This window comes from Elephas maximus, chromosome 14 (genome assembly GCF_024166365.1).
Source record: "Elephas maximus indicus isolate mEleMax1 chromosome 14, mEleMax1 primary haplotype, whole genome shotgun sequence".
NCBI lineage: Eukaryota > Metazoa > Chordata > Mammalia > Proboscidea > Elephantidae > Elephas > Elephas maximus.
In genome coordinates, this window is record NC_064832.1 from 40,002,463 (window position 1) to 40,028,891 (window position 26,429).

At 36.5% G+C, this 26,429-nt stretch overlaps 1 protein-coding gene across 5 annotated transcripts in view; it reads right to left on the minus strand.

Annotated features, from left to right (window-relative positions):
* The window catches only part of NAA16 (N-alpha-acetyltransferase 16, NatA auxiliary subunit), a 106,742-nt gene that overhangs the window by 35,605 nt on the left and 44,708 nt on the right, over window positions 1-26,429 (minus strand). For 4 of the 5 annotated variants that reach the window (XM_049852958.1, XM_049852962.1, XM_049852960.1 and 1 more), the window contains 4 exons: window positions 22,605-22,724; window positions 21,524-21,550; window positions 20,130-20,225; window positions 14,979-15,085 (listed from right to left, as the gene is read on the minus strand). In XM_049852958.1, coding sequence (XP_049708915.1) covers window positions 14,979-15,085; window positions 20,130-20,225; window positions 21,524-21,550; window positions 22,605-22,724 — 350 coding nt within the window. The remainder of the gene's footprint in view (window positions 1-14,978; window positions 15,086-20,129; window positions 20,226-21,523; window positions 21,551-22,604; window positions 22,725-26,429) is intronic. The other variant, XM_049852959.1, reaches the window with a different exon arrangement.

Genomic DNA, 26,429 nt, shown 5'->3' on the forward strand with positions numbered 1-26,429 from the left:
AAACACTGCCAGGTCCTGTGTCATCCTCATAATCATTGTTATGCTTGAGCTCACTGTGTCAATCCACCTTGTTGAGAGTCGTCTTCTTTTTCGCTAGCCCTCTAGTTTACCAGGCATGATGTCCTTCTCCAGTGACCGATCCCTCCTGATAACATGTCCAAAGTACGTGAGATGTAGTCTTGCCATCCTTGCTTCTAAGGAGCATTCTGGCTGTACTTCTTCCAAGAGAGGTTCGTTTGTTCTTCTGGCAGTCCATGGTATATTCGATATTCTTTGCCAACACCATAATTCAAAAGCGTCAATTTTTCTTTATGCATTGTCCAGCTTTCGCATGCATATAAGGCAATTAAAAACACCATGGCTGAGTCAGGCACACCTTAGTCCTTAAAGAGACATTTTTGCTTTTTAACACTTCAAAGAGGTAAAGAGAAGCGAGACAAAAAAGGTCACATATCATAGGATTCCATTTACACGAAATGTTCGCAATAGGCAAATCCATAGAGACAGAATGCAGACCTGTGGTTGCCTAGGTCTGGGACAAATGGGTGGATTGGGGGAGACAGCTAAAAAGTATGTGGTTTCTTTTGGGGGTAATGAAAATTTTCTAAAATTGATTGTTGTTGGGGAAAAGATAGTCTTTTTAACAAATGGTGCTGGCATAACTGGATATCCATTTGCAAAAAAATGAAACAGGACCCATACCTCACACCACGCACAAAAACTAACTCCAAGTGGATCAAAGACCTAAACATAAAGACTAAAATGATAAAGATCATAGAAGAAAAAATAGGGACAACCTTAGAAGCCCTAATACAAGGCATAAACAGAATACAAAACATTACCAAAAATGACGAAGAGAAACCAGATAACTGGGAGCTCCTAAAAATCAAACACCTATGCTCATCTGAAGATTTCACCAAAAGAGTAAAAAGACCACGTACAGACTGGGAAAGAATTTTCAGCTATGACATCTCCGACCAGCGCCTGATCTCTAAAATCTATATGATTCTGTCAAAACTCAACCACAAAAAGACAAACAACCCAATCAAGAAGTGGGCAGAGGATATGAACACGCACTTCACTAAAGAAGATATTCAGGCAGCTAAGAGATACATGAGAAAATGCTCTCAATCATTAGCCATTAGAGAAATGCAAATTAAAACTACGATGAGATTCCATCTTACTCCAATAAGGCTGGCATTAATCCAAAAAACACAAAATAATAAATATTGGAGAGGCTGCAGAGAGACTGGAACTCTTATACACTGCTGGTGGGAATGTAAAATGGTACAACCACTTTGGAAATCTATCTGGCGTTATCTTAAACAGTTAGAAATAGAACTACCATACAACCCAGAAATCCCACTCCTCGGAATATACCCTAGAGAAATAAGAGCCTTCACACGAACAGATATATGCACACCCATGTTTATTGCAGCACTGTTTACAATAGCAAAAAGCTGGAAGCAACCAAGGTGTCCATCAACGGATGAATGGTTAAATAAATTGTGGTACAGTCACACAATGGAATACTACGCATCGATAAAGAACAGTGACGAATCTGTGAAACATTTCATAACATGGAGGAACCTGGAAGGCATTATGCTGAGCTAAATTAGTCAGAGGCAAAAGGACAAATATTGTATAAGACCACTATTATAAGATCTTGAGAAATAGTATAAACTGAGAAGAACACATACTTTTGTGGTTATGAGGCGGGGAGGGAGGGAGGGTGGGAGTGGGTTTTTTTACTGATTAATTAGTAGATAAGAACTGCTTTAGGTGAAGGGAAGGACAATACTCAATACATGGAAGGTCAGCTCAACTGGACTGGACCAAAAGCAAAGAAGCTTCCTGGATAAACTGAATGCTTCAAAGGTCAGCGGAGCAAGGGCGGGGGTTTGGGGAACATGGTTTAAGGGGACTTCTAAGTCTATTGGCAAAATGATTCTATTATGAAAACATTCTGCATCCCACTTTGAAATGTGGCATCTGGGGTCTTAAATGCTAACAAGCGGCCATCTAAGATGCATCAATTGGTCTCAACCCACCTGGATCAAAGGAGAATGAAGAACACCAAGGTCACACCATAACTAAGAGCCCAAGAGACAGAAAGGGCCACATGAACTAGAGACCTACATCATCCTGAGACCAGCGGAACTAGTTGGTGCACAGCCACAATCGATGACTGCCCTGACAGGGAGCACAACAGAGAACCCCTGAGAGAGCAGATCAGTGGGATGCAGACCCCAAATTCTCACAAAAAGACCATACTTAATGGTCTGACTGAGACTAGAGGAATCCCGGAGGTCATGGTCCCCAGACCTTCTGTTGGCCCAGGACAGGAACCATTCCCGAAGACAACTCATCAGACATGAAAGGGACTGGACAGTGGGTGGGAGAGAGATGCTGATGAAAAGTGAGCTACTTGTATCAGGTGGATACTTGAGACTGTGTTGGCATCTCCTGTCTGGAGGGGGGATGGGAGGATAGAGAGAGTTGGAAGCTGGCAAAATTGTCACGAAAGGAGAGACTGTAAGGGCTGACTCATTAGGGAGAGAGCAGGTGGGAGTACGGAGTAAGGTGTATATAAACTTATATGTGACAGTCTGACTTGATTTGTAAACGTTCACTTGAAGCTCAATAAAAAAAAAATTGTTCTTAATGAAAAAAAATTGTTGTGAGGGTTGCATAACTCTGTAAATAACTCTGTAAATATACTAAAAACTACTGAACTGTACACTTTAATTGGGTGAATTGTGTGGTATGTGAATTACCTCAATAAAGCTTTCAGGAAAAAAAAAAAAACTCGGGAGGATTCTACAAGCATCTAGTAGGTAGAGGCCAGGGATGCTGCTGAACATCCTACAGTGCACAAGATGGTGCCCTACAACACAGAATTATCTAGCCCAACATATCAACAGTGGAATACTTTGTTGTGGAAGGCTATCTTGTGTATTTTAAGCTATGTAGTAACATCCCCAGCCTCAACTCCTTAGATGTCTGTTGCATATCCCCAGTGATGACAATTAAGTACCTCCACAGGTAACCAAATGTCTCCTAGGGGACAAAATCCTCCCCACTTCCCATTGAGAAGCATTGCTCTAGGGGAAAAAAAAAGTTCCCAACTTAGAAACAATAGATGAATTTCCCCAAAAGAAATAAACATCAACAAATCCAGTTTAATTTTTAGCCTCTTCATGTTAAGAAAAATAAATCTCCATAGAAAGGCTAACAGATGAGAAAATCTTTAACAGTACCCAACCCTGGTGAGGGTACAGTGAACCTTTCACACACATTGCTAGTGGCAATATAAATCGGTCTACAAATTTATGGAAACCAATTCATCAGTTTGTCAACCCATTGCCGTGGAGTCGATTCCAACTCATAGCAACCCTATAGGGCACAGAAGAACTGCCCCATAGGGTTTCCAGGGAGTAGCTGGTGGATTCAAACTGCCAACCTTTTGGTTAGTAGCCAAACTTTTAACCACAAGAACCACAAAAATGTTGCTACCTTTTATCCATTCCCCATTTTGACAATTTATGAGAGGGAAACAGTAGTCAAAGCTCTGAGTACAAAGATATTTATAATATTTTTTAACACTGAAAACTTGGAAAAGTCCAACAATGGAGACATGGTTTTGATAGAAGGCTGTGCAGTCATTAAAAAGGAAGATGATGAAGACTATACAATACAGTATTCAACGCTTATGAAATTGCAAGAAAAAACAGAAAAACAAAATTTTATGGTCAAAATGACTACATATGGACCACAAATAAATTCACAGGAAAAACAAACACTGAAAGGATTTATACTAAAAACACTCTCAGAATGTGTATTTATGTGACAGTTTAGAATTGGGTTTTGTTTCTGTTTTCCCCATTTTTAGATCTTTCCTCTATATTCCAAATTTTTTATTTTATAGTGACAGCATTTTTGTGATGAAAAATTGTCTTAAAATTTCTATACCAAATTGCCAAGCACTTTTACTATCTGAGATATCTGAAGCTGACAGGGCAATTCTACAAACCTATCTATACACACGCCAACAGAAAATGGAGAAGTGAGATGATAAAATTCCTTGTAAATACTACCAATCTGAAAAGTTAACAGGAGGGTAAGTCAAAAAGTATTGTTACTAGGGTTCCAGTTCATACACGCATGGGTTTATTTCAAACAAAACGTGCTTAAACACGTCTCTGCTATCTGCTGATGGCTGTAGACAAGCTCTCTCAGGAATACACTTGTCTTAGTCTCATTAGGGTGCCTTCAAAAAAAAAAAAAAGGGATACTTTCTGCACCATGAAAAAAAAAATTTTTTTTGAGGTTAAGGCTAATATCAAATTTTTTTAAAAATCAAAGGAGAATGAAGAACACCAAGGTCACACGATAACTATGAGCCCAAGAGACAGAAAGGGCCACATGAACTAGAGACTTACATCATCCTGAGACCAGAAGAACTAGATGTTGCCTGGCCACAACCGATGACTGCCCTGACAGAAGCACAACGGAGAATCCCTGAGGGAGCAAGAGAACAGTGGGACACAGACCCCAAATTCTCATAAAATAAGACATACTTAATGGTCTGACTGAGACTAGAGGAATCCCGGAGGTCATGGTCCCCAAACCTTCTATTGGCCCAGGACAGGAACCATTCTCGAAGACAACTCATCAGATGTGGAAGGGACTGGACAATGGGTTGGAGAGAGATGCTGATGAAGAGTGAGCTACTTGTATCAGGTGGACACTTGAGACTGTGTTGGCATCTCCTGTCTGGAGGGGAGATGGGAGGGTAGAGAGGGTTAGAAACTGGCAAAACAGTCACAAAAGGAGGGACTGGAAGGAGGGAGCGGGCTGACTCATTAGGGGGAGAGTAAATAGGAGTATGTAGTAAGGTGTATATAAGTTTATATGAGACAGACTGACTTGATTTGTAAACTTTCACTTAAAGCACAATAAAAACTATTAAAAAAAATTTTTTTAAAAAAGCTCAAGTGGACACCTTCTCAAGTCACTGAAGCTGTGCAACAAGTTTATGGGAATGCTGCCCCACATAGAACAAAAGTTTTTAGATGGATCAATTGTTTTCAGGAAGGTTGGGAAGACCTCAAAGATGAGCCAGCCAATAAAGGGAAGACTGCTCAGAAGGTTATGGCAACTGTTTTTTGAGATTCCAAAGAGGTAATCTTGATAGATTTTCTCGTAGGACACAGGATGATCATGGCAGCTTATTATAAAGAAGTTTTAAGAAAACTGAAAATTGCATTGGTGAGAAAAAGGCCAGAAAAGTTGAGCCAAGGAATTTTTTTCCATCACAACGCACCTGCTTATTCTGTGAGGGTAGCAAGGGGGTTTTCATTGGGAAACCTTACCCCATCCACCCTACAGACCTGATTTTGCCCCTTCAGACTTCTTTTTGTTCCCAAAACTCAAAGAACACTGAAAAGGAACATGATTTGAGTCTCTCAAGGATGCCACAACTGCCGTTTTGACATGGTGGAAATCGCAGATTCTTTGGGGAAGGGTTACAGAAATGGAAACACTGCCTTCAGAAGTGTACAGACCTGGATGGAGGATATGTTACAAAGCAATAGCTTCACATTTTGATATTTTTGTTTAATAAAGGTTTTTATGATTTTGTAACAATATCTTCTGACTTATCCACAAACAGATGTGTGCCATATGAAACAGCTGGTCAAACATTTGGTTTGCTGCCCCACTAGACAGTTTACCTATGAGCATTACAGAAATCATTTGTTGGAATTATGGTTTATAACACCACCGAGCTATCACGCATATAAAACCTTCCTCTCTTATGAAACTTCTAGAGATGCTGTGAATACAACATTGGTTGTCTGGTTCTTTCTAGTTTTGATTTAAGAAAGAAAATCTATAATCTTGATATGCCAAGTTCTGGAACAGACTATTTTAATATAAAAAATCCATCACTAAAACAGCAGGATCCTGAGACCAAGACCAATCTAAATGACTACTAGGTAAGGTTCTTTGTTTACTTAGAAGAAATGTATATTTCATAAAACTGTGAACAAGTCAACAAGAGAATCAAAAGGATCTACCCGCAAAAAAGACTAATTTAACACAGTATGTAAGAGATTCAGTACAAGACAAATGACATCTCAGAAGAAAACATCTTCACACTTTAAGTGTAGCAGCCATTTTTTAAAAGTAGGGCTATTTTTTTTTTTTTTAATTACTGACAAGAGGAAAAAAACAAATAAAAGACTGGAATATTTTAAGGTGATTTTTTTTAGTCTTTGTGGCTCCCACACAATGATTGGGTTAGACCATGTAATTAAGATGTGTGAAACCTTAACAAGGAGTGGTGGTTGGTGTTGTATGTCTGCTTGGCTAGCCCATGATCCTCCATATCCTCAATATTGGCTGTCCTCCATTTTGTGATCTAATGTAATTATTCTAAGTATCCTCCATTTTATATGTTATAAATCCTAACCTCAGTTGAAACTGATTCAGCAGCAATGGGTAACAGGTATATGTTAATAAGGAATGATGACTGTAGGGTGTATCTTGAGTCACAGCCTTGTAGGAAGGTGTGACTCAAGTTCCACCCTTACTTAACTCATGCCCTTTGCTGGGCCGTGGCCTACATCTAATCTAAGTAGGTGTTCTGGTGGGGCTTTCTCTCTCTCTGCATCTGAAGCCTGTATCTGGCTCATCACTGTCTAACCTCAGATTCTTGGGACTTGAGCCAGCGGCCTGACATTTGACTTGCCTATTTTGAGATTTGCCAGCTTCCACAGGCCCGTTGGCCAGTAGCCTATCATCTGACCTGATTCACCAGCTTCTGCAGTCTTGTGAGCCAAAAGCCTACCATTTGGCCTGCGGATTTGGTTCGTTGGCCTCTGTGGCCAGATGAGTCAGGAGAATCCCATATCTGACCCATGGATTTGGGACTTGCCAGCCTCCACAATCACATGCACCACTTCCCTGATATGGTTAGTGAGTTCTGTGAGATGCTGCAGCAAATTATGGAACCCAAAGATGGGAAGGAGAGTACTGAGGGAGAAGGAGTAGTTGATGTTAGAGATGGAGTAGGACAGCAGTTTGGAAAAGTGGAACACTTGGGACATCTATAACCTCTGCTTCACAGGAACCAGGTTTGTGCTAATTTTTATAAAAGAAATTATTCATTTAGAGGTGATATCCACATAAAATAAAGATATGTACTTACCATTATCATCAGTAAAAATGATTTATTTCAGAAAAGCATGAAAGATCTTGGAATCCCTATGGTGTACAAAGCAGCCTAAACTGTTTAAAGACTTAAAATAGACTTTTAACTACATAAAAAAATCTTTAGTTTTATTCTAGTTCTGTAATTAATAATTTTCTAATTTTCCTAAAACAAAAAATTGCTGAACAAAGGTGAGTGAAAAGAAATAGAAAAAATATTAAAAGAAAAAAAAAAACTATAAAGACCTATGACAGAAGGATAAAAACCTAAAAACAAGGACACAGAGTTGAAAGTTCAGAATCTAAATGAAAATTAATAAAAGGAACAAGTATTTTTATTATGCTATACCAAAAAAAAAAAAAAATTTTTTTTTTTTATACCACAGCTGTCAATATTGTGATTTTCACATTTCTGAAACAAGTAATAGTTATGCACATACCCAAAATAAGATTTGTATTTTTTTCTTCTATATACTTTGGAAACTAACACAGAAGCTCCAATTTCTGAAACTCAATAGCAGCTATCATTATTCGCCCAAATATAATCATATCGTGATTTTGTATACAAATGCAACATTAAGAGATAATTGGAAATACAAAACACTCAAGATTGGTTGAATTTTTTGAAAATACTAATCAGTACAAGCAGATGAATGCCATCTTAGCAAGTTACTGTAACATAACAGCAAGCCTATATTCAAACAAGTAATAACAAACAAAGCTCAATACTAACCTTAAGAAAAATACACTGCATTTTTACACAAATAATTCATGCCTTCTATGTATGTTTGCCAACTGCACCTTCCCCCCACAAGGTATTTTCATAAGCACTGCTATGCCAATTTTTTGTTTCTACATGACACTGTAAAAAAAAAAAAGAAAATTAGCATAGTGTGCTTATGAAAATTCCTTACAGGGGAGAGGGCACAGTTGGCAAACAAACATAGAAGCTATGTGCTATCTGCATAAAATATGGTAATTCAAATGAGCTATAAATATATTTTACAGAAATTTATTATAAAGCTTTATAAAATCAGAGAATATTTAATAGTATTCTCCTGTATAAGAAGACTATTTATGTAAACATCAGGAAAAAAAACAAAAAAAATTAACAAAATTGCTCCTTTAAAAACATACAAACTTAAAATTCCCTCAAAACTCACCAACAAAAGTAAAGTTATATCTACTTCAAATACCTATCTACCTAGATATGTTTTACTTAATATTGAAATTTAACTTGTTTCTCAATACTTCAAAATACCCTGTGGTGAAATTAGTTCCTTTATGTAGCCTTTCCTGTTGGTTCTTTGGAAAAACAGCTTGAGAGATTTTCCCTCTAACCCCTGAGAAGTTACCTTTGCCCTAATTTTCTATCCCAAAGGGTTTCTTACTTTTGTCCAGGTTGACTGACATTTGGGTAAAGTATAAACAACTTGGTTTGATACTTTTGTCTGGTCTTGGGCTGCAGCTTGCCCTGTGATTGGTACGCACCTTGCAGGGACTGGTCAACAGGCTATGCAAATGTGGTGAGTTGTACCCCAGTCATGCCTACCATGTAAATGAAGTGTCTCTGGCCTATCAACAAAGGAGCCTATCCTGAGGAGGCTGAGAGGAGCCTGTCCTCAAGGGACTGAGAGGAGCTAAAAGAGCTGTCCTACACTGAAGAAGGGAGACTCTGACTGCATGCTTCCTGATCCTGATTCCTGAGTTATACCCCGTTCCTTAATAAACCACTTAACTGTAAGTAGAGTTTGTGAGCTCTGTGAGATGTTGTAGCAAACCGCCAAACCCAAATCGGGGGGAAGAGAGTGGGAAGAGTGCTGAGGGGAGAGAATGATGGGTGTCAGAGATGAAGTGGTACAGCAGCTTGAAGAATGTGGAAATCTGGGATATATCTAACCTCCACCTCATAAGAATTGGCTTTGTGCTGATTCTTATATTTTAAGTTATTCATACATACTCCAAGGTTTTTTTTTAAAACCTTATTATGGAATTTATCTCACACTCACAGCTTTCCACTCTACCTCTCAGTTTGCCCCCACCAGAAAAAAAAAATGCTGGAAGCATTAAAAAAATTTTTTTTTTTTTTTACAATTGTACTATTTGCTGACTAACTTTAAAACATAATTCAGGAGGGGAAATAAGAGGGTGGGGGGGGTTGGAAGCTGGCGAAATGGACATGAAAAGAGAGTGGAAGGAGAGAGTGGCCTGTTTCATTAGGGGGAAAGTAACTGGGAGTGTGTAGCAAGGTGTACATGGGTTTTTGTGTAAGAGGCTGACTTGATTTGTAAACTTTCACTTAAAGCACAATTATAAAAAAAAAAAATTCATTTTGATGCTATTCTCAAGATGAATTATTTTTAAGACCTGGAAGATCACAAAAACATTTTTTATCAGACTTAATCTCTTTAAACTCCTTCCTTGTGAACTGAAATGCAACCATTAGCTGAAAACAAGACTCACTGTTGGTTAGAAATATGCATATTTTAAAATGCCTTATGAGTAATCACAAATACATGTAGACAAAATTATTTGAAAAGCACCTCCCATTCTTGTACATTTTTTCTCACCACACTAAATTCTGATAGCATGAACTGTTTTCCACAGTTTAATTCATTTCTCAAAAGCACCTGGTGAATAAATATTCCTGTTGCTTGCTGAAAAATTAACACTAAAGTCAAAGATTCCTATTATAAACTATTGCATCTTCAGCGACTTCTTTAAAAAATGCAGTTTCCATGCTTTGTATCAGTACCAACAAATGCTTAACATTTTTATGATAGGCAATTATGGATCAATATCAGAATATAAAAAAAAGTCTATGCGCCTTAAGAAAACTAAGAAAGCTCAGTAATAGCCTGAGAGAACAAAATTCTTAATGACTACTATATCAGTTCTCGCTATGCGAGAATATTACAAAAGCAGTATTTTAATTCACATAGATAAGTGATTTATTATTTCTGACATTTCATCTTACCATTCATTCTCTGTCACCCCTGAATAAAAGAGGACAACCTACAAACTGGAAAAAAATCTTTGGAAACCATATAAACCCAGTGCCATCGAGTCGATTCCGACTCATGGAAACCATATAGCCAATAAAATTCTAATACTCAAAATATATATAAACTTCCACAGCTCAACAACAAAAAACCCAAGCAAAAACGGACAAAGGACATGAACAAATACTTCACTAAGGAGAATATTCAAGGGGCCAACAAACACATGAAAAGATGCTCGTTGTCATTAGCCATTAAACCAAACCCACTGCCAGAGTCAATTCCGACTCATAGTAATTCTACAGGACAGAGCAGAACTGCTCCACAGGGTTTCCAAGGAGCAGCTGGTAGATTTAAGCCGCCGACCTTTTGGTTAGCAGCCAAACTCATAACCACCATGCCACCAGAGCCCCTCATTAGAGAGATGCAAATCAAACTACAAGGAAAACCACCTCACTCCTACTAGAATAGCAATGATCAAAAAAAACAGAAAAAATGACGAATGTTGGCAAGGATATGGTGAGATCAAAAGCCTTATCCGTTGCTGGTGGGAGTATCACCATTTTGGAAAACATGGTGATTCCTCAAAAAACTAACAACATGGAGAGGTTGTGGAGACACTGGAACACTTATACACTACTGGTGGGAATGTAAAATGGTACAACCACTTTGGAAACCAATTGTGCCCTTCCTTAAAAAGCTAGAAATAGAACTACCAAACGATCCAGCAATCCCACTCCTTGGAATATATCCTAGAGAAATAAGAGCCTTTATATGAACAGATATACACACACCCACGTTCACTGCAGCACTGTTTACAATAGCAAAAAGATGGAAGCAACCAAGCTGCCCATCAACGGATGAATGGATAAATAAATTATGGTATATTCACACAATGGAGTACTACACATTGATAAAGAACCATGATGAATCCATGAAACATGGAGGAATCTGGAAGGCATTATGCTGAGTGAAATTAGTCAGCTGCAAAAGGACAAACATTGTATGAGACCACTATCGCAAGAACTCGAGAAATTAATTTAAACATGAGAAAATATTCTTTGATGGTTACAAGAGTGGGGAGAGAGGGAGGGAGGGAAAGGGGTACTCACTAATTAGATAGTAGACAAGAACTATTTTAGGAGAAGGGAAAGACAATACACAATACAGGAGGCATCAGCACAACTGGACTAAACTAAAAGCAAAGAAGTCTCCTGAATAAACTGAACGCTTTGAAGGCCAGCGCAGCAGAGGTGGGGGTTTGGGGACCATGGTTTCAGGGGACATCTAGGTCAACTGGCATAATAAAATCTATTAAAAAAACATTCTGTATCCCACTTTGGAGAGTGGCGCCTGGAGTCTTAAACGCTAGCAAGCGGCCATCTAAGATACATCAACTGGTCTCAACCCACCTGGAGCAAAGGAGAAAGAACACCACCAAAGACAAGTAATTATTAGCCCAAGAAACAAAAAGGGCCACATAAACCAGAGACTACATCAGCCTGAGACTAGAATAACTAGATGGTGCCTGGATACAATCAATGACTGCCCTGACGGGGAACACAACAATGCACCCCTGAGGGAGCAGGAGAGCAGTGGGATGCAGACCTCAAATTCTCATAAAAAGACCAGACTTAATGGTCTGACTGAGACTAGAAGCACCCCATAGGTCATGGTCCCCAGACCTGCTGTTAGCCCAAGACAGGAACCATTCCCAAAGCCAACTCTTCAGACAGGGACTGGACTGGACTATGGGAAAGAAAATGATACTGGTAAGGAGTGAGCTTCTTGGATCAAGTAGACTCATGAGACTATGTGGGCAGCTCCTATTTGGAGGGGAGATGAGAGGGCAGAGGGGGTCAGAAGCTGGCCAAATGGACACAAAAATAGGTAGTGGAGAGAAGGAGTGTGCTGTCTCATTTTGGGAAGAGCTACTAGTAGTATATAAGGTATATATAAATTTTTGTATGAGAGACTGACTTCATTTGTAAACTTTTACTTAAAGCACAACAAAAAAAAGTAAAAACAAAAAACTAACAACAGAGCTACCATACGATCTAGCAATTCCATTCCAAGGTATTAAAAAAACACCAAACCAAACCCGCTGCCGTCGAGTTGATTCCAACTCATAGCGACCCCACAGAACAGAGTAGAACTGGCTCACAGAGTTTCCAAGGAGCGCCGGGCGAATTTTAAGCGTCGACCTCTTGGTTAGCAGCCGTAGCACTTAACCACTATACCATCAGGGTTTCCATTCCAAGGTATATGTACCCTAAAATCGAAAACATCAAACTCATTGCCACTGAGTTGATTCCAACTCACAGCAACCCTATAGGACAGAGAACTGCCCTATAGGGTTTCCAAGGGGCAGCTAGTGGATTCAAACTGCCAATCTTTTGATTAGCAGCCATAGCTCTTAACTACTGTGACACCAAGGCTCCATATATATACCCTATGGACCTAAAAATAGCAACATGAACAGACACATGTACACCCGTGTTTACTGCAGCACTATTCATAATAGCAAAAAGATGGAAACAACTTAAATGCCCATTAATAGATGAATGGCTAAGTAAAATGTGGTACATACATACAGTGGAATACTACTCAGCTACAAAGAAAAAATGAAGTCCTGATACATGCTACAAATTGAATGAACCATAAAGACATCATACTGAGGGAAATAAGTCAATCACAAAAGGACAAACATTGTATTATCTCACTTATATAAAATGATAAGAATAAGTAAATACACAGAGACCAGTGGGTATTAGTGGTCATCAGGGGCAGGAAGAGGAGGAAGAAAATCACTCTGAGAAGCAGTAAGTTTCTGTCTATGGTGATGGGAAACTGACAACAGTTAAGGGCAAAAGTTATACAATTTGACTAACGTAGCTGGTATCACTAAGCAGTACACCAGAAAAAAAAAGCCCAAATGACAAATGTGTTACACATAACTTTACAGTGACAACAGAACAAAAAAATAAAAAAGTGCAACTGTTGATACTACTTACTTAGGTATAAACAAAAACCTCATGGGATTAGTTTACTTGGTTCGATGGGTTATGGTTTCATGGGACAGTCTAGTCAATAGGCCTGATATTGTTTTTAGAGTTTCTATTCTACCTCCTAGTTGGGTGAGTACTGCCTGGGGTCTTAAAAGCTTACAAGCAGCCATCCAACCTACAACAATTGGTTTCTATTCGCCTGGAGTAGCAGAGAAAGAAAGAGAGCCAGGAATCAGAGAAGGAACTGGACTGCAGATCTAACTGCCTCCATAACTACTGCCTCCTTTGCCATGATACCGGAAGAGCTAGATGGTGCCCGGCTACCATTACTGAACATTTTGATCAAGGACTCAATACATGGATCAAAACGAGGAAAAATGTAGAAGAGAATTTCAAATTCATATGGAATCTAGATTTACCGGACCCACTGAGACTGGAAGAATCCCTGCATCTATTGCCCTGAAGTAAAGAGGGCACTGCACTCTTTTAACAAATTATCTACAGAAGATCAAATTGACAACAGTAACTCTAAAGCACAGATGAGAAATTTGAAGGTGAATGATGACATAATGTGAAGGGAAAAATGTAACCAGTGTCACTGAATTTTACATGTAGAAACTGTTGAATGGGTTTATGTTTTGCTATGCATATATTTTCACCAAGAATAACATTTAAAAAAACAAAGAATGAGACAGGGATTTTGCCATATACTAAATAACCTAGAGAAATTATTGGCAGACATGTTTTCATATAAATCACTATTTCTCAAAATATTAATAGCAGAACCATTAGAGTCCAATAAAGTATACTACAGACATTAAAGCAGTAATTGAAAAATTTTCATAAATTGTAATGCAACTTTATACTAATTGGGTACAGGATATTATCAGTTGTGTCTTTTAGTTTCTTTAGGAAACTTGCTACCACAGGGAGAAGAGTATAAGTTATATAAAATACTGTACTCAATATTTTATTATTCATAATTATCACTAATTTACACATTACTATTTTTTATGGGTCAAAGGTAACTAAACATAAAGTGATAGGAGGTTAATTTTAAAAATCTTGCCATTTCTAATAAAATTTTATCCACTAGTAAGTTTCAAACTCTGACCACACAAAAGAACACAAGATTTTAGACCTTAATGAATAGGAATCAATACTTGGAAATAGAAATACAACTTGTTTTCTATTACTTTTTAATTATCTTTCATATTTAAGATAAAGACTTAGGTATCCATTTTTTCTAATTAAAAAAAACAACGGTTTATTTAAAAGCTAGCTACAACTATAGTAATTAAAATGTAACCTATTAGTTAAAATTAGTAATTAGTACTCTGTTGATCAAATGGCATTTTACTGTCATGCTAACTCAACTGTCCATGCTCTCACCATAAGAGCATGGATAACAAATTGAAAAACCCATAATCACACTGTAAGATAATAGATAATTAATCACAGAATAGTCAAATTTTAAATCCCACTACAAAAATACACCCATAAAACAACCTTTACAATCTCAGTGTTTACAAATTCTTTATTTTTCTGTAAATTTCATAGACTCATATTTCTTTTAATATTACATATACTACATGCACATAATTTTAGTTCCTCTATCATTACACTAAAAATAAGGTGAACAACATTACTGGAATAGAGAAAATTATTAAATCATAAAAAATTCTTTACATGGAAATCTTTCTATAATAATTTAGTAAAATAACTATATCAAAACTGAATAAATACCAAATTTTACCTTTTCTGTATTGTAATATAAAGATTTCAAAGTAGTAAACAAGGGTGGGCAGCCTTTACTGAAGTTAACCCTCAGGAACTTATCCATTAGTTCTCTAAATTTTTCACCTAGAAACAAAAGTGTACTTTGTTATACTTTGATCAACGCAAACAATTCTTAAAATGATTCTATAAATATAAATAAAACTTCCTCAGAAACAATTATCCTTTTATCCAATTTTTAAGCCCAAAAGGAAAGTCTGCATCATTTCTTGTTTGTTACCACGAAAAAGCGTAACACCAAATATCTCAGTTGGCAACTGTATTTCTTCCTAGATGGATGTTCAAACTATCTTCAAGAAATACTTCAAAAGATAGGTAAACAGAATGATCATACAGCTTTAAGTAGAGAACAAAAGCAGTCCACATTCTGAATAGCAAGTGTGTTTCATAATCTCTTATGAACTAGCAGAATTAGTCCTATTATCTATGACCCAAAACCCTGAGAACTAGAAAAGCACTATGCAAACTAGAAAAACATTCTACTGTAACCAGCACTACATTCAAGCAGTAACTGAAATATCTTTTTAAACACTACAGTAGTGTTTACAAATGTTTTCCAAATAAAAAAATGATTTACTTAAATATTCATTCATTCCACAATCATGTATCAAGCATCAGGCATTGTTCTAGGTACTAGGGATATAGTAGTGATTAAAACAGATTTTTTTAAATCCTGTCCTCATGGAATTTAACATTCTAGTGGGTGAGATGGACAACAAATAAAATAAATGAATGTTAGACATTAGACTGAGCCCTGGGGCAACCTAACATTAGAGTTAAAATAATAAATACCCTATTTGCCACATCAAATAAATAATACTCCTATTATTGCTAAACCCTTACCAAAAATTTGGTGTCAGCTTTTGAGAGAAGAAAAAAATTCAAAGAGTATTTTAATACGAAGGTTTTTTTTTTTAAAAGCTCAGATATATGAACTTTTTGACAATAAGAGTTAACGTATAAGAACACAGATTTACCTACTCATTAAAAAAAAAAAAAAGATACATACATGCTACGAATGGTTTAGCCTAAAGTAAGACTATTTAAACGATCTCTTAAAGTTTCTTTATGGATCAGAACACTGCACAAAAGAAAATCAACAACACAAAGTGGTCATTTTTATTTGTTGTTACTGTGTTGAACAAAAACATGCATGTCATAAAATTTTCAAAGGAAAATTTAAACTCTATTAAGGGGAAGATATATCAAATATTTAAAAAAGGTACACTTATTAACTCAATTACTATGAAGATTGTTTTCGGATAACTTCTAATCTTTCATTAGCTCTTAAACAAAGCATAGGTCTTTTGAAAATCACAGACTGCTAAGACAACACAAAACGTTACTCTTGGTTAACCATACATCATAACTTCCTTAAAAATCAAGAGCAGTTTCAGAGATGAAATCTTTCCAGCACTTCCTCAGGTATACTGCAAGGGTTAGTAATATTGTGGTGGATAAGAGATGCTGGTGCTTAGAGAAATGCCTATTCCCCTGCTTATTCTGTGTGTCACCATGGGCAAATAACCTGTCCACTCAAAAATTTCATTTCTGCCACCATAAAATGAGGACAGCAGTAACAGTACCACCAGTCAAGACAACACCTGCATGGCTTAAACAAGATGATGAGTTTATTGCACTAAATAAGCACAGTGTCCGGCACATAGTAACCACTCAATAAATACTGGTTACCGTTATCTGCCCTGACATCTGACAAATACTACATTGCTATAGTTAAGGTTCTGTTTTCCATGCTTTCTCTCATCCACTTAGAAAACAAGCATTTTATTTTTATGTCAGAGGTTACTCCAAGCTCCTTCCCTTGGTCAGTTTCCTCGGTCTATTTAGATTCTACTGGCAGATTTGATTGAAAAAACAATACACCCAATTTTCAATTACCCTAATACTCAAAAGGCCTCTCTCCCTTAAAAGTTATTGTGACTATGCAGCTATGAGAGAGAATGAGGAAGCTCTTTATGTGCTGGTGTAAGATTCATCTTCAAGATACCAAGTTAAGCGAAAAGTAAAACAAGGTAAAAGGCAATGTATGCTACTGCTTTGTTTAAAAAAAGGGGGAAGGAAGAGCTACATGCACACCTCACATACACATTCTGCTTAAATACATGCACAATGTATTTCTGGAAGAACACACAATCAACTGGTAATAATGGCTGTCCCTAGGAAAGTGAACCTGGTGGCCAGGGGCAGAGACAGGTGGAAAACTTCATTTATAAACCCTTTTTTACCCTTTTAATTCAGAATTGTATGAATGTATTACCTAAACAAAAAACCCAAACACAGCTATTCAATTGTTTAGTCACATACACCATATCCCACAATTATTATTTATTTATAGTCCATTTCTTAATCTTTTTCTTTAGGCATAAGGAAAACCCTTTTAGAAAAAACAAATTATCTCCCTCCTTCCAATTTATTTTTTTAAAGAATACTTTAGTATCCCACAGTCTTTCAGGGAAAGACAGACCATTGATCAATATGTGCCTGTTCAACATTACATCTCACAAAACAGGTTACCTGATTCACAGACTCTGTGCTTAATTGTTCTGCGGATTCACATGGAAACTGATGTCCTACTAACCACTGCTAAAACAATCAACATAAATAGCAAGATCAAACTGTTTCTGACTCACTCAACATCTATTCTAAATAACGGAGCGAAATTTGATTAGCATTATTGTATTTAGTACTCTTACTCTGGATTATCCCCTTCCCTCCCAGCAACCCTCAGCCAGCAAAGAATAATAGAACATGGACACATTAGTTATTTGAAAAGTTGCTTTATCCCTACATTATATTCACAGAACTTCATATTTTAGGGTGTTGGGAGTTTCCCCAGGACTTCTGCCGTATTCACTACTCTACAGATCTTAAGCCTTTTTATACCTAAAAAATAGAAAGGCTTTTTCAAAACTTTTACCTTGCATTCTCAAGCTCCATCATAGTTCTTGCTTTTGAGAATGCTGAGATGCCATCTTTATTGCACACAAAAATATTTATAGATAGGCAAAAATATCTGGAGCCCTGGTGGCACAATGGTTAAGCATTCGGCTGCTAACCAAAAGGTTGGCAGTTCGAATCTACCAGCCGCTCCTTGGAAACCCTACAGGGCAGTTCTACTGTGTCCTTTAGGGTCACTATGAGTCAGAATCAACTCAACAGCAATGGGTTTACCATGTACTGAGAGCTTTTAGTAAACTTTGTCGACTATGAAAATAAATTTAGGCAGTATAAATTTACAGTCCCATGTTTCATAATGAAAAAAGAGAACAAAGTCTTGTTTATAATCTTAAAGCTAAATGAGGTTTCTTTCTTTACAGGTGAATGCATGTAAAGCCCCAGATTAAGAGAAAATCCCTACCCATGCTGTGAAACATGAGACATGCTGTGATACTGATAAAGACGGATTCAGGCATACTGTATGATACCAAAAAAGTTGTATGAAATTCCCCAAACAGGCAAATCTACAGATACAGAAAGTAAATTCATGATTGCCAGGTGTTAAGGGGAATGGGGAGTGTAAGGGATATTGGGGCTTCTTTCTGGGTGATGAAAATTTTCTGAAATCAGACTGTGGTGATAGTTGCACAACTCTGTGAATATACTGAAAACCACTGAATTGTGCACTTTAAAAGGGTGAATTTTATGCTGTGTGAATTATATCTCAATAAAGTGTTTATTCGGACGGGAAAAAAAAAAAAAAAAAAGAGATGCAGAAATGGCAGCCTAAGCATCTGCCATTAAAAACTTCTACTACGGAAATGCTTCTCCCTGCACGGTACATCCCTACATTGAAAAATAACAGTGCATATATTAAAAATTCTGAGAAGTGCTGCAGCAAAGAAACCTGACTGCTGTAGTGCACCCAGTTTTCCAAACTTACTTGACTGAAAAACATTCCAGTGCACCATCACCCTTCCCGCCAAGCCTATTATCACTTGGACTCAGTGTTCCCTGGAAAACACTAGAAAATCTGCTCTCAGTATTTCATGAAGCCAAGACAAAAAAAAGAGCATTGGAAGAATACTATTCATCTGTGGGACTGCAATGCACTAGTGGAAAATTAATTTTTTAAGTGAATTTATATCTACTGTCTAATCTAATCTAAGAGGTATTTCACATACTTTTAAAGTGATTTAACTAAATCTTTTAGAATTCCATTAATCTTCTGATAAAAATTCAAATTACAGTTAAACATTTCCATTAGAAAATACGCACTCTCACTTCCCCCAGAATAACCAAAAAAAAAAAAACAAACCCCATGCCGTCGAAATCGATTCCAACTCATAGCTACCCTACAGCGGCCCTAAAGAGACTTTAAAAATTACACGAGCTTTCTAGGGTCCGCCTTGTAGCAAAAGAAATGCTAGAAGCTATCAACAATATGTTAGTTATCTGAAGAGCTAATATAGTCTCTAGCTCCTATCCAACCCAAAGTGAATGAGTTCAGCTAAATACAACTTGGACCAAGGTCATGAACATAACTCTTGTGTAATAAAAGCAAATCACAGAATACATTTCACAGTAATCTACTTTACATGAAGTACTAAAGCAAGTTTTTGTTTGCTTCCTTTTTAGGGACAGAAAATACATAAAGCTCGGTAAAGAAAAGCAACTGCGTAATAAAAAGCAAAATTCAGGAAAGTGGTTAACTCTGAGAGGGGGCCTTCCAAACAATGGTGATGTTCCTTATCTTAACCACTACGGTGGACACAAAGATCTCACCTCTTTCTTTGAAATTATGGTCTAAAAAGAAGATATAAAACTTCAAAATTTCTACCACCTAAATCATAACTTGTCATCAATTCTAGGAAGTATAATTTACTTTCTAAGCACATTTATTTTTAAGTTACATAAGACAGACAATCTTATTAAGATAATTTCTAAAACTCAAAACTAACATATAGCTACACACCAAAGAAGTATAACACACTTATTAACATGCATAATAAAATTAATAACTAATCACTCCCACCCTCAACACTGATAAAGATATAAGCTCTGTACCAGAAACAAGTTTTTAAAATATGATTGGCATTGAGTAATTTCAACAAATAAGTTATTAGCACTACAAATGTTATCCTAATATTACCTGGGACAAGATTCAAAGGTATTCTTCTAGGTGAAATTGCTCTGGGATGCTGCTTACTAATTTCTTCATAAATTTGAAGCCTCTCTTCTAAAGTGCCTATTATCAGTAAATATATGTGAGATACATAGAATGAAAACTCTATCTATGATAAAACTAATAAATTTAAAATTATTAAATTGTAAATAAAAATTGCATTATCAATATTAAAGCTGCTCTCACTTATAAGAATGACATTAAAAGTTCTGCGGTGATAAAATACATAATCAGTAAATCACCTTTATTAATCAGTCTCCAGAGAAATCCAAAACTTCTTTCATATCAACAGATTCTACATCCAACTCGAGACACATACACACAAGACACACAACACAGACTCAACACACACTGTACGTGTCTTATATTCCTTAGCACACAACCAAAAAAAAAAGAATCCTTTGTAACAAATCTTACATAAATACTCTAAACCACTAAAGACTACACCTATCCCCACACAGCTACTGGCTTAACAAGCAACAATTTTAGGATCAAAACTGCAAACATTTTATCTGAAACATGAACTAAATTTCTATGGTAGCTTTGATACTTAAAAATCTTCAATGAAACTTCATTATAAAGAACCCCATTAGTCCAGATTGCTTAAAGTGGCAAACATTTCTCCCCAATATTATAAAATATACTCTAATCAGAAATTTGTATCTTCCCTCCCAAGATCAACCTAATTTTATAGCACCCCACAGAGGATCTATATAAACACTATGTTACTACACAACAATAATTTGCAGCGTGAGATCTGGGTATAGTTCACTATTCTGAAGAAATATTCTGTATAATTTATCAACAGAGATTACATGCATTATATAAGCAATTAAACAGCTTACAGAAGAATTTTAAGAAAAAGCAAAATTGTGAAGTTTTAAGTAGATTTTAATTCAGACTATAGAGATAATTATCCTAAGAATAACTCCCTTGGTGCCAGCAATCAATCTCCATAGGAAATGTAGTACTTAGTATCAAGATTATAAACACTGCAGTTAAGTCTGATTCTGTTTAGACTCCTTCCTTCCCCCAATAATATGTTTTGGAGCTCCAATGTGGTTGGATTTGAAAAACTGGGATATGTGAAAAAATAATTTTCACATTGTGTTACGATTTGGAGACTTTATCAGTGATCCTTATACTAAAATTTACATGAAGGCTGTTGCACAATTAAAAAACAAAAAGCAGTCCTCGTATTTACATCTAATCATAAAGAATGACAAGCTTTAAGTACCAAAAAAATTTCTCCACTACCTCAAATATAACAAGTCCTATTAATGTGGTAAAAATGACATTAAGACAAAACCAAACCATTTCAATACCCTATTTGAAGTCACAATTGGAGCTCCAGAACTTACCATGGGGGAGAAAAGGTCCTAAGGAACCTAAAAAGATAAAGTAGTGTAATTAGTTTTATAATTAATAAATTATTACATTTCATAATAATCAAGGATACTGACAAATGGAACATTTCACATTCATTTTATTAAACATTAAATACCTTTATTATTAATTGTCAGTGCCAGCAGCTTAAAGGAAAATCAGTTATCTCATACTTCTAACCTTCAGGCATATTTTTTTTTTCTTTTTCTCAAATAGATAATTGACCTAATCAGTATTATAATTGTTACCGTTTTCTTATTCAAGGAAATACAAATTTTAACAATTTGCAATATTAAATTTTAAATAAAAGCAGAAAATTCGGATTAATTTATAAGTTATTAGGACACAACAAATAAGCTTTTCTCACAGCTCATAGTACTACAAATGTATATGGGTAACTATCCATTACCATACTTTTAATTTAAAACTTCTGCTGTTTCAACAATTTCAAGTTACAGTTTTATAATTATTTCCACCACATATTTATGCATAAGCAAATATAATTTTAGAAATATTAACTACTCTTAGCATTTAATTATAAAAGTGTTAGGGGAAATCTAAAGTAATAAAACTACATTTCTGAAAATGGTCAAGGCTGCCTAATTTCAAAAGAAACCATGTAACATTTTGCTCTATACAAATTAGCCTGGTTTGAAAGTAAGAGAATAGTTTTCATACCAGGGCTATATACTTACATACTCTCAGCAAAATATCTTTGGCTCAGTTCTTAGGTTTTGAGGTTGAAGGTAACAGACCTTTAATTCTTTAAAAATATTAAACAATTATGACATTTTCAGAAAAGGAATAGCCTTTTCCTCCCCATCTCTCTAGTTAGTCTAAATTGGAAACAGTTTAATGGGCCAAGGGACCTAAGCATTTAACACCTTAAATGTAAATACATAAATCCAATTCCACTTCCACGGTTAACCTGCTATTTTACTAAATGGAAAAACAAGTACTAATGCTAAAAATACCTATCTTCGAGTTACAGTTTTACATTTTATTATATTTCAAACACTAACTAAGAGAAGGTAGAAGAGAAAAACCTTTACATACTAAGTTGTAGAGCTTTTTCCAAGCCTTCATAATAACACCAGTTTTCTGCATTCCGATCGATCAAGTTTTTGAATACTTCACTGGCTTCTTTTAATCGTCCCAATTTCAACAGCATTTCCCCTAAAATTAAGTTTAAAGTCACATTCATTTTACTAAAACATTAAGTACCTTTCTGTTTCCATAAATTTCATTAGGCACTACTAGGGTACTAGATGTTTAAGAACGACAGAACTCCATGTGCTTCCCTCTGGGACATTTTGCAGTTTATATAACTAATTCACAACTTGCCTTCAGATATGAACCTTTTTTTACATGTTTTTTAAACTCTGGTGGCATAGGGGTTAAGTGCTATGGCTGCTAACCAAAAGGTCAGCGGTTCGAACCCACCAGGCGCTCCTTGGAAACTCTATGGGGCAGTTCTACTCTGTCTTATAGGGTCACTGTGAGTCGAAATCGACTCAACAACAACAGGTTTGGTTTGGTTTTTGGTCACATATTTTACCAAATGAGAGATATCAGAGTAACTACCATCCGTTTTTGGCTTCCTCTGCACCCCAGACACACATGGAGCATATTAATTTGTTCATCAAAATCTTTGCATTACACACATTTTATGTACCCCTTAAGATAATTAAAGACTCCCTACACAACAAAGTTAGACTGGTAAATAATGAATATCCCTATCTCCCTACCATAAGATTTTAATTTCCTTTCATGATCAATTCATATATTTAAGAATTATCTACTCAATTACCTGTTTCCTTTCCGGGTCACTAAAATTAGAGAAGTCTAACTCAGTAAAATAGAGGCACTTAAACCACTCGATAGCAAGAAACGGCACAAATCATGTTAATGTGTGATTACCTTGAAGGTTCAACTTTCTGCCCCCAAGATTTCCCATTACTCAAATAATCTATTTCTAACAAAAACCTCTGAAAAGTCTTCAGTCACAGTATTTTAACTTTCATCATCCTGGAAGAGGCAGCACATTATATTGCTTATTATATACTATTAGTTATATCTAATTATTTACTATCTATTATTCAAAGAAGAAGAAATTATTCAAAGCTCTAGAGTAAGACTGAACTAGATGTAATTACCAGCTCTACCATTTACTAGCTGAGTGACCTTCAAAAGCTCATTCTGTCTGTAAAATATCAACTACCTCAATCAGTGTTTGTGATAACAAAATAAGATAATTTACTTAAGGTGGTTAGCACTGAGAATGCATATAAACATTTGTTACTTAAAACTATAATCATGCCCCACTTGTCCACAATTATTTTCTGGCCAATCCAATTTTCCCCCTGCCTACCCTAGATATAATAGGCAAAAGCATATTTTTCATTCCAAAAACCCATGTTATCTGCTACCACCATGAGGTAAAGGTTATCACTGGAGGAATACTCAGAATAAACAATTATACTTGCATATCCATAAAATAAATGAAAATATTTAACTCTTTTTAAAAAGTTTTTTAAAGGATCCTAATATGCTAAGGAAAGCACCTTGGTGGACAGTTGTTACACACTCAGCTGCTTACAGAAAGGTCAGGGGTTTGACCCCGCCAGCCCACCGCACCAAGAAGATACGGCAGTGTGCTTCTGTAAAGATGTACAGCCTTGGAAACCTATGGGGCAGTTCTATTCCGTCCTATAGAGCTGCTAGAGTCAGAACTGACTCAAGGGCAGTGGGTTTTTGGTGGGTAATACGCTAAGGAGTATAAAAGACATAATGTGTGCATATCCAAGGTCTCTGGGCCTACAAAGTTCACTAAAAAAATTGAAAAAAAAAACTATAATCTGTATACGTAAGTAATACAGATCATTGGCTACATAGTCAAATTAATGGCCCCCAAGTTACCCTCACTAGCAATATATGGATGACCATGGCTTTGCTGCAACTTGTAGTTTGTTTTTTTTTTTTTTAACTAGAATTGATCTTACTACGTACGTCATGTCTAGTTTTTAATTAACATGTTCCCTATTGATGCTAGAAAGAGCCCTAGTGGCGCAGTGGTTAAACACTGGCTGCTAATCGAAAGGTAGGCTGGTTCAAACCCACTAGCAGCTCCTCAGAAGAAAAGGCCTGGGATCTGCTCCCGAAAAGATTACAGCAGCTCTCCTCTGTCATATGGGTCACTATGAGTCACAATCAACTTGACAGTACACAAAACAACAACTGATGCTAGAGATCAAAAACAGAAAAACGGCAACATGAGAAAACTAAAATTTAATCATTAGCAACAACAGTACATCAGGAAGAAAAAACAATTGCATTTTTTCTTTGCTGCCATCAATTACAGATAATAGAATGAGCAAGAGACAAAAAAAATTATTTGTTGTTCGGTGCCATCGAGTCGGTTGCAACTAATAGCGACCCTATGTACAACAGAATGAAACACTGCCGGGTCCTGCGCTGTTCTTATGGTTGTTGTTATGCTTGAGCCCGTTGTTGCAGCCACTGTGTCAATCCATCTCATTAAGGGTCTCCCTCTCTTTTACTGACCCTCTACTTTACCAAGCAGGATGCCCTTCTCCAGGGACTGGTCCCTCCTATTTTTAAATATTTATCCACAGTTTATCAATAGTTTGAAAAACAGTGCTGTCGTCAATATTGGTTATCATTAATCAAAATAAAAATTAAATTCATCAGGTGCTACACATGAACAAGTAAGAGTAAAATACAGCAATTAAAAGTATGGGGCTCTGACATCTGAAAGATGTGTTTAGAAACTAACTCTACTACCTAAAAGGCCAGATGATTTTGGGCAAGTCCTTATAACCAACCAAAGCCTCAGTTTCCTCAATTATAAAATGGGGATAATAGATAGTACCAATCTTAGATAGGCTAAAAAAATTAATGAAATCATGTAGATTGAGCAATTAGCATACTCTATGATACATTTTTTTTTATGATACATAGGGAGAGTAAATACATACCAGCTATTATTTTTATTAAAATTTAGAGGTTCTGCAACTGCATGAAACTTTGGTTTTAAACACATTATTTTATTTGAACATTATATTTACAGTAATTGATGAATACAGTATTGCTCAGGGAATGGACAACTGAGAACAAAGCTTTGTAAAAAAATCTACTTGATGTCTAGGGTCTTAAAAGCCCGTGAGCAGCCATCTAGGATACTCCATTGGTCTCACCCCTTCAGGAGCAAGGAAGAATGAAGAAAACTGAAGATACAAGGGAAAGATTAGTCCAAAGGACTAATGGACCACATCTACCACAGCCTCTATTCAGACTGAGTCCAGAACAACGAGATGGTGCCCCGCTACCACCACTGACTACTCTGACAGGAATCACAATAGAGGGTCCTGGACAGAGCTGGAGAGAAATCTTGAACAAAATTCTAACTCAAAAAGAAAGACCAGGCTTGCTAGCCCAACAGAGACAGGAGAAACCCTGCGAGTATGGCCCCCGGACAAGCTTTCAGCTCAGTAATGAGGCCACTCCTGTGGTTCACCCTTCAGCCAATGACTGAACAAGCCCATGGCACAAAACAAGACTAAAGAGGCACGCCAGCCCTGGGGCAGGGACTGGAAGGCAGGAGGAAACAGGAATGCTGGTAATAGGGAACTCCGGGTTGAGAGGAGTTGAGTTTTGACATGTCATGGGGTTGTTAACCAATGTTATAGAACAATGTTGTGTAGTAACTGTTTAATAAGAAACTAGTCTCTTCTGTAAACCTTCATCTAAAGTACAATAAAAAAGTAAGCTCAAAACTTCTAAAATGAAAAGAAAATGGGAAGAGTGGAATTTCTACAAAATGAATATGAACCATGCAAAACTGTCATTTCCTAAGTAACA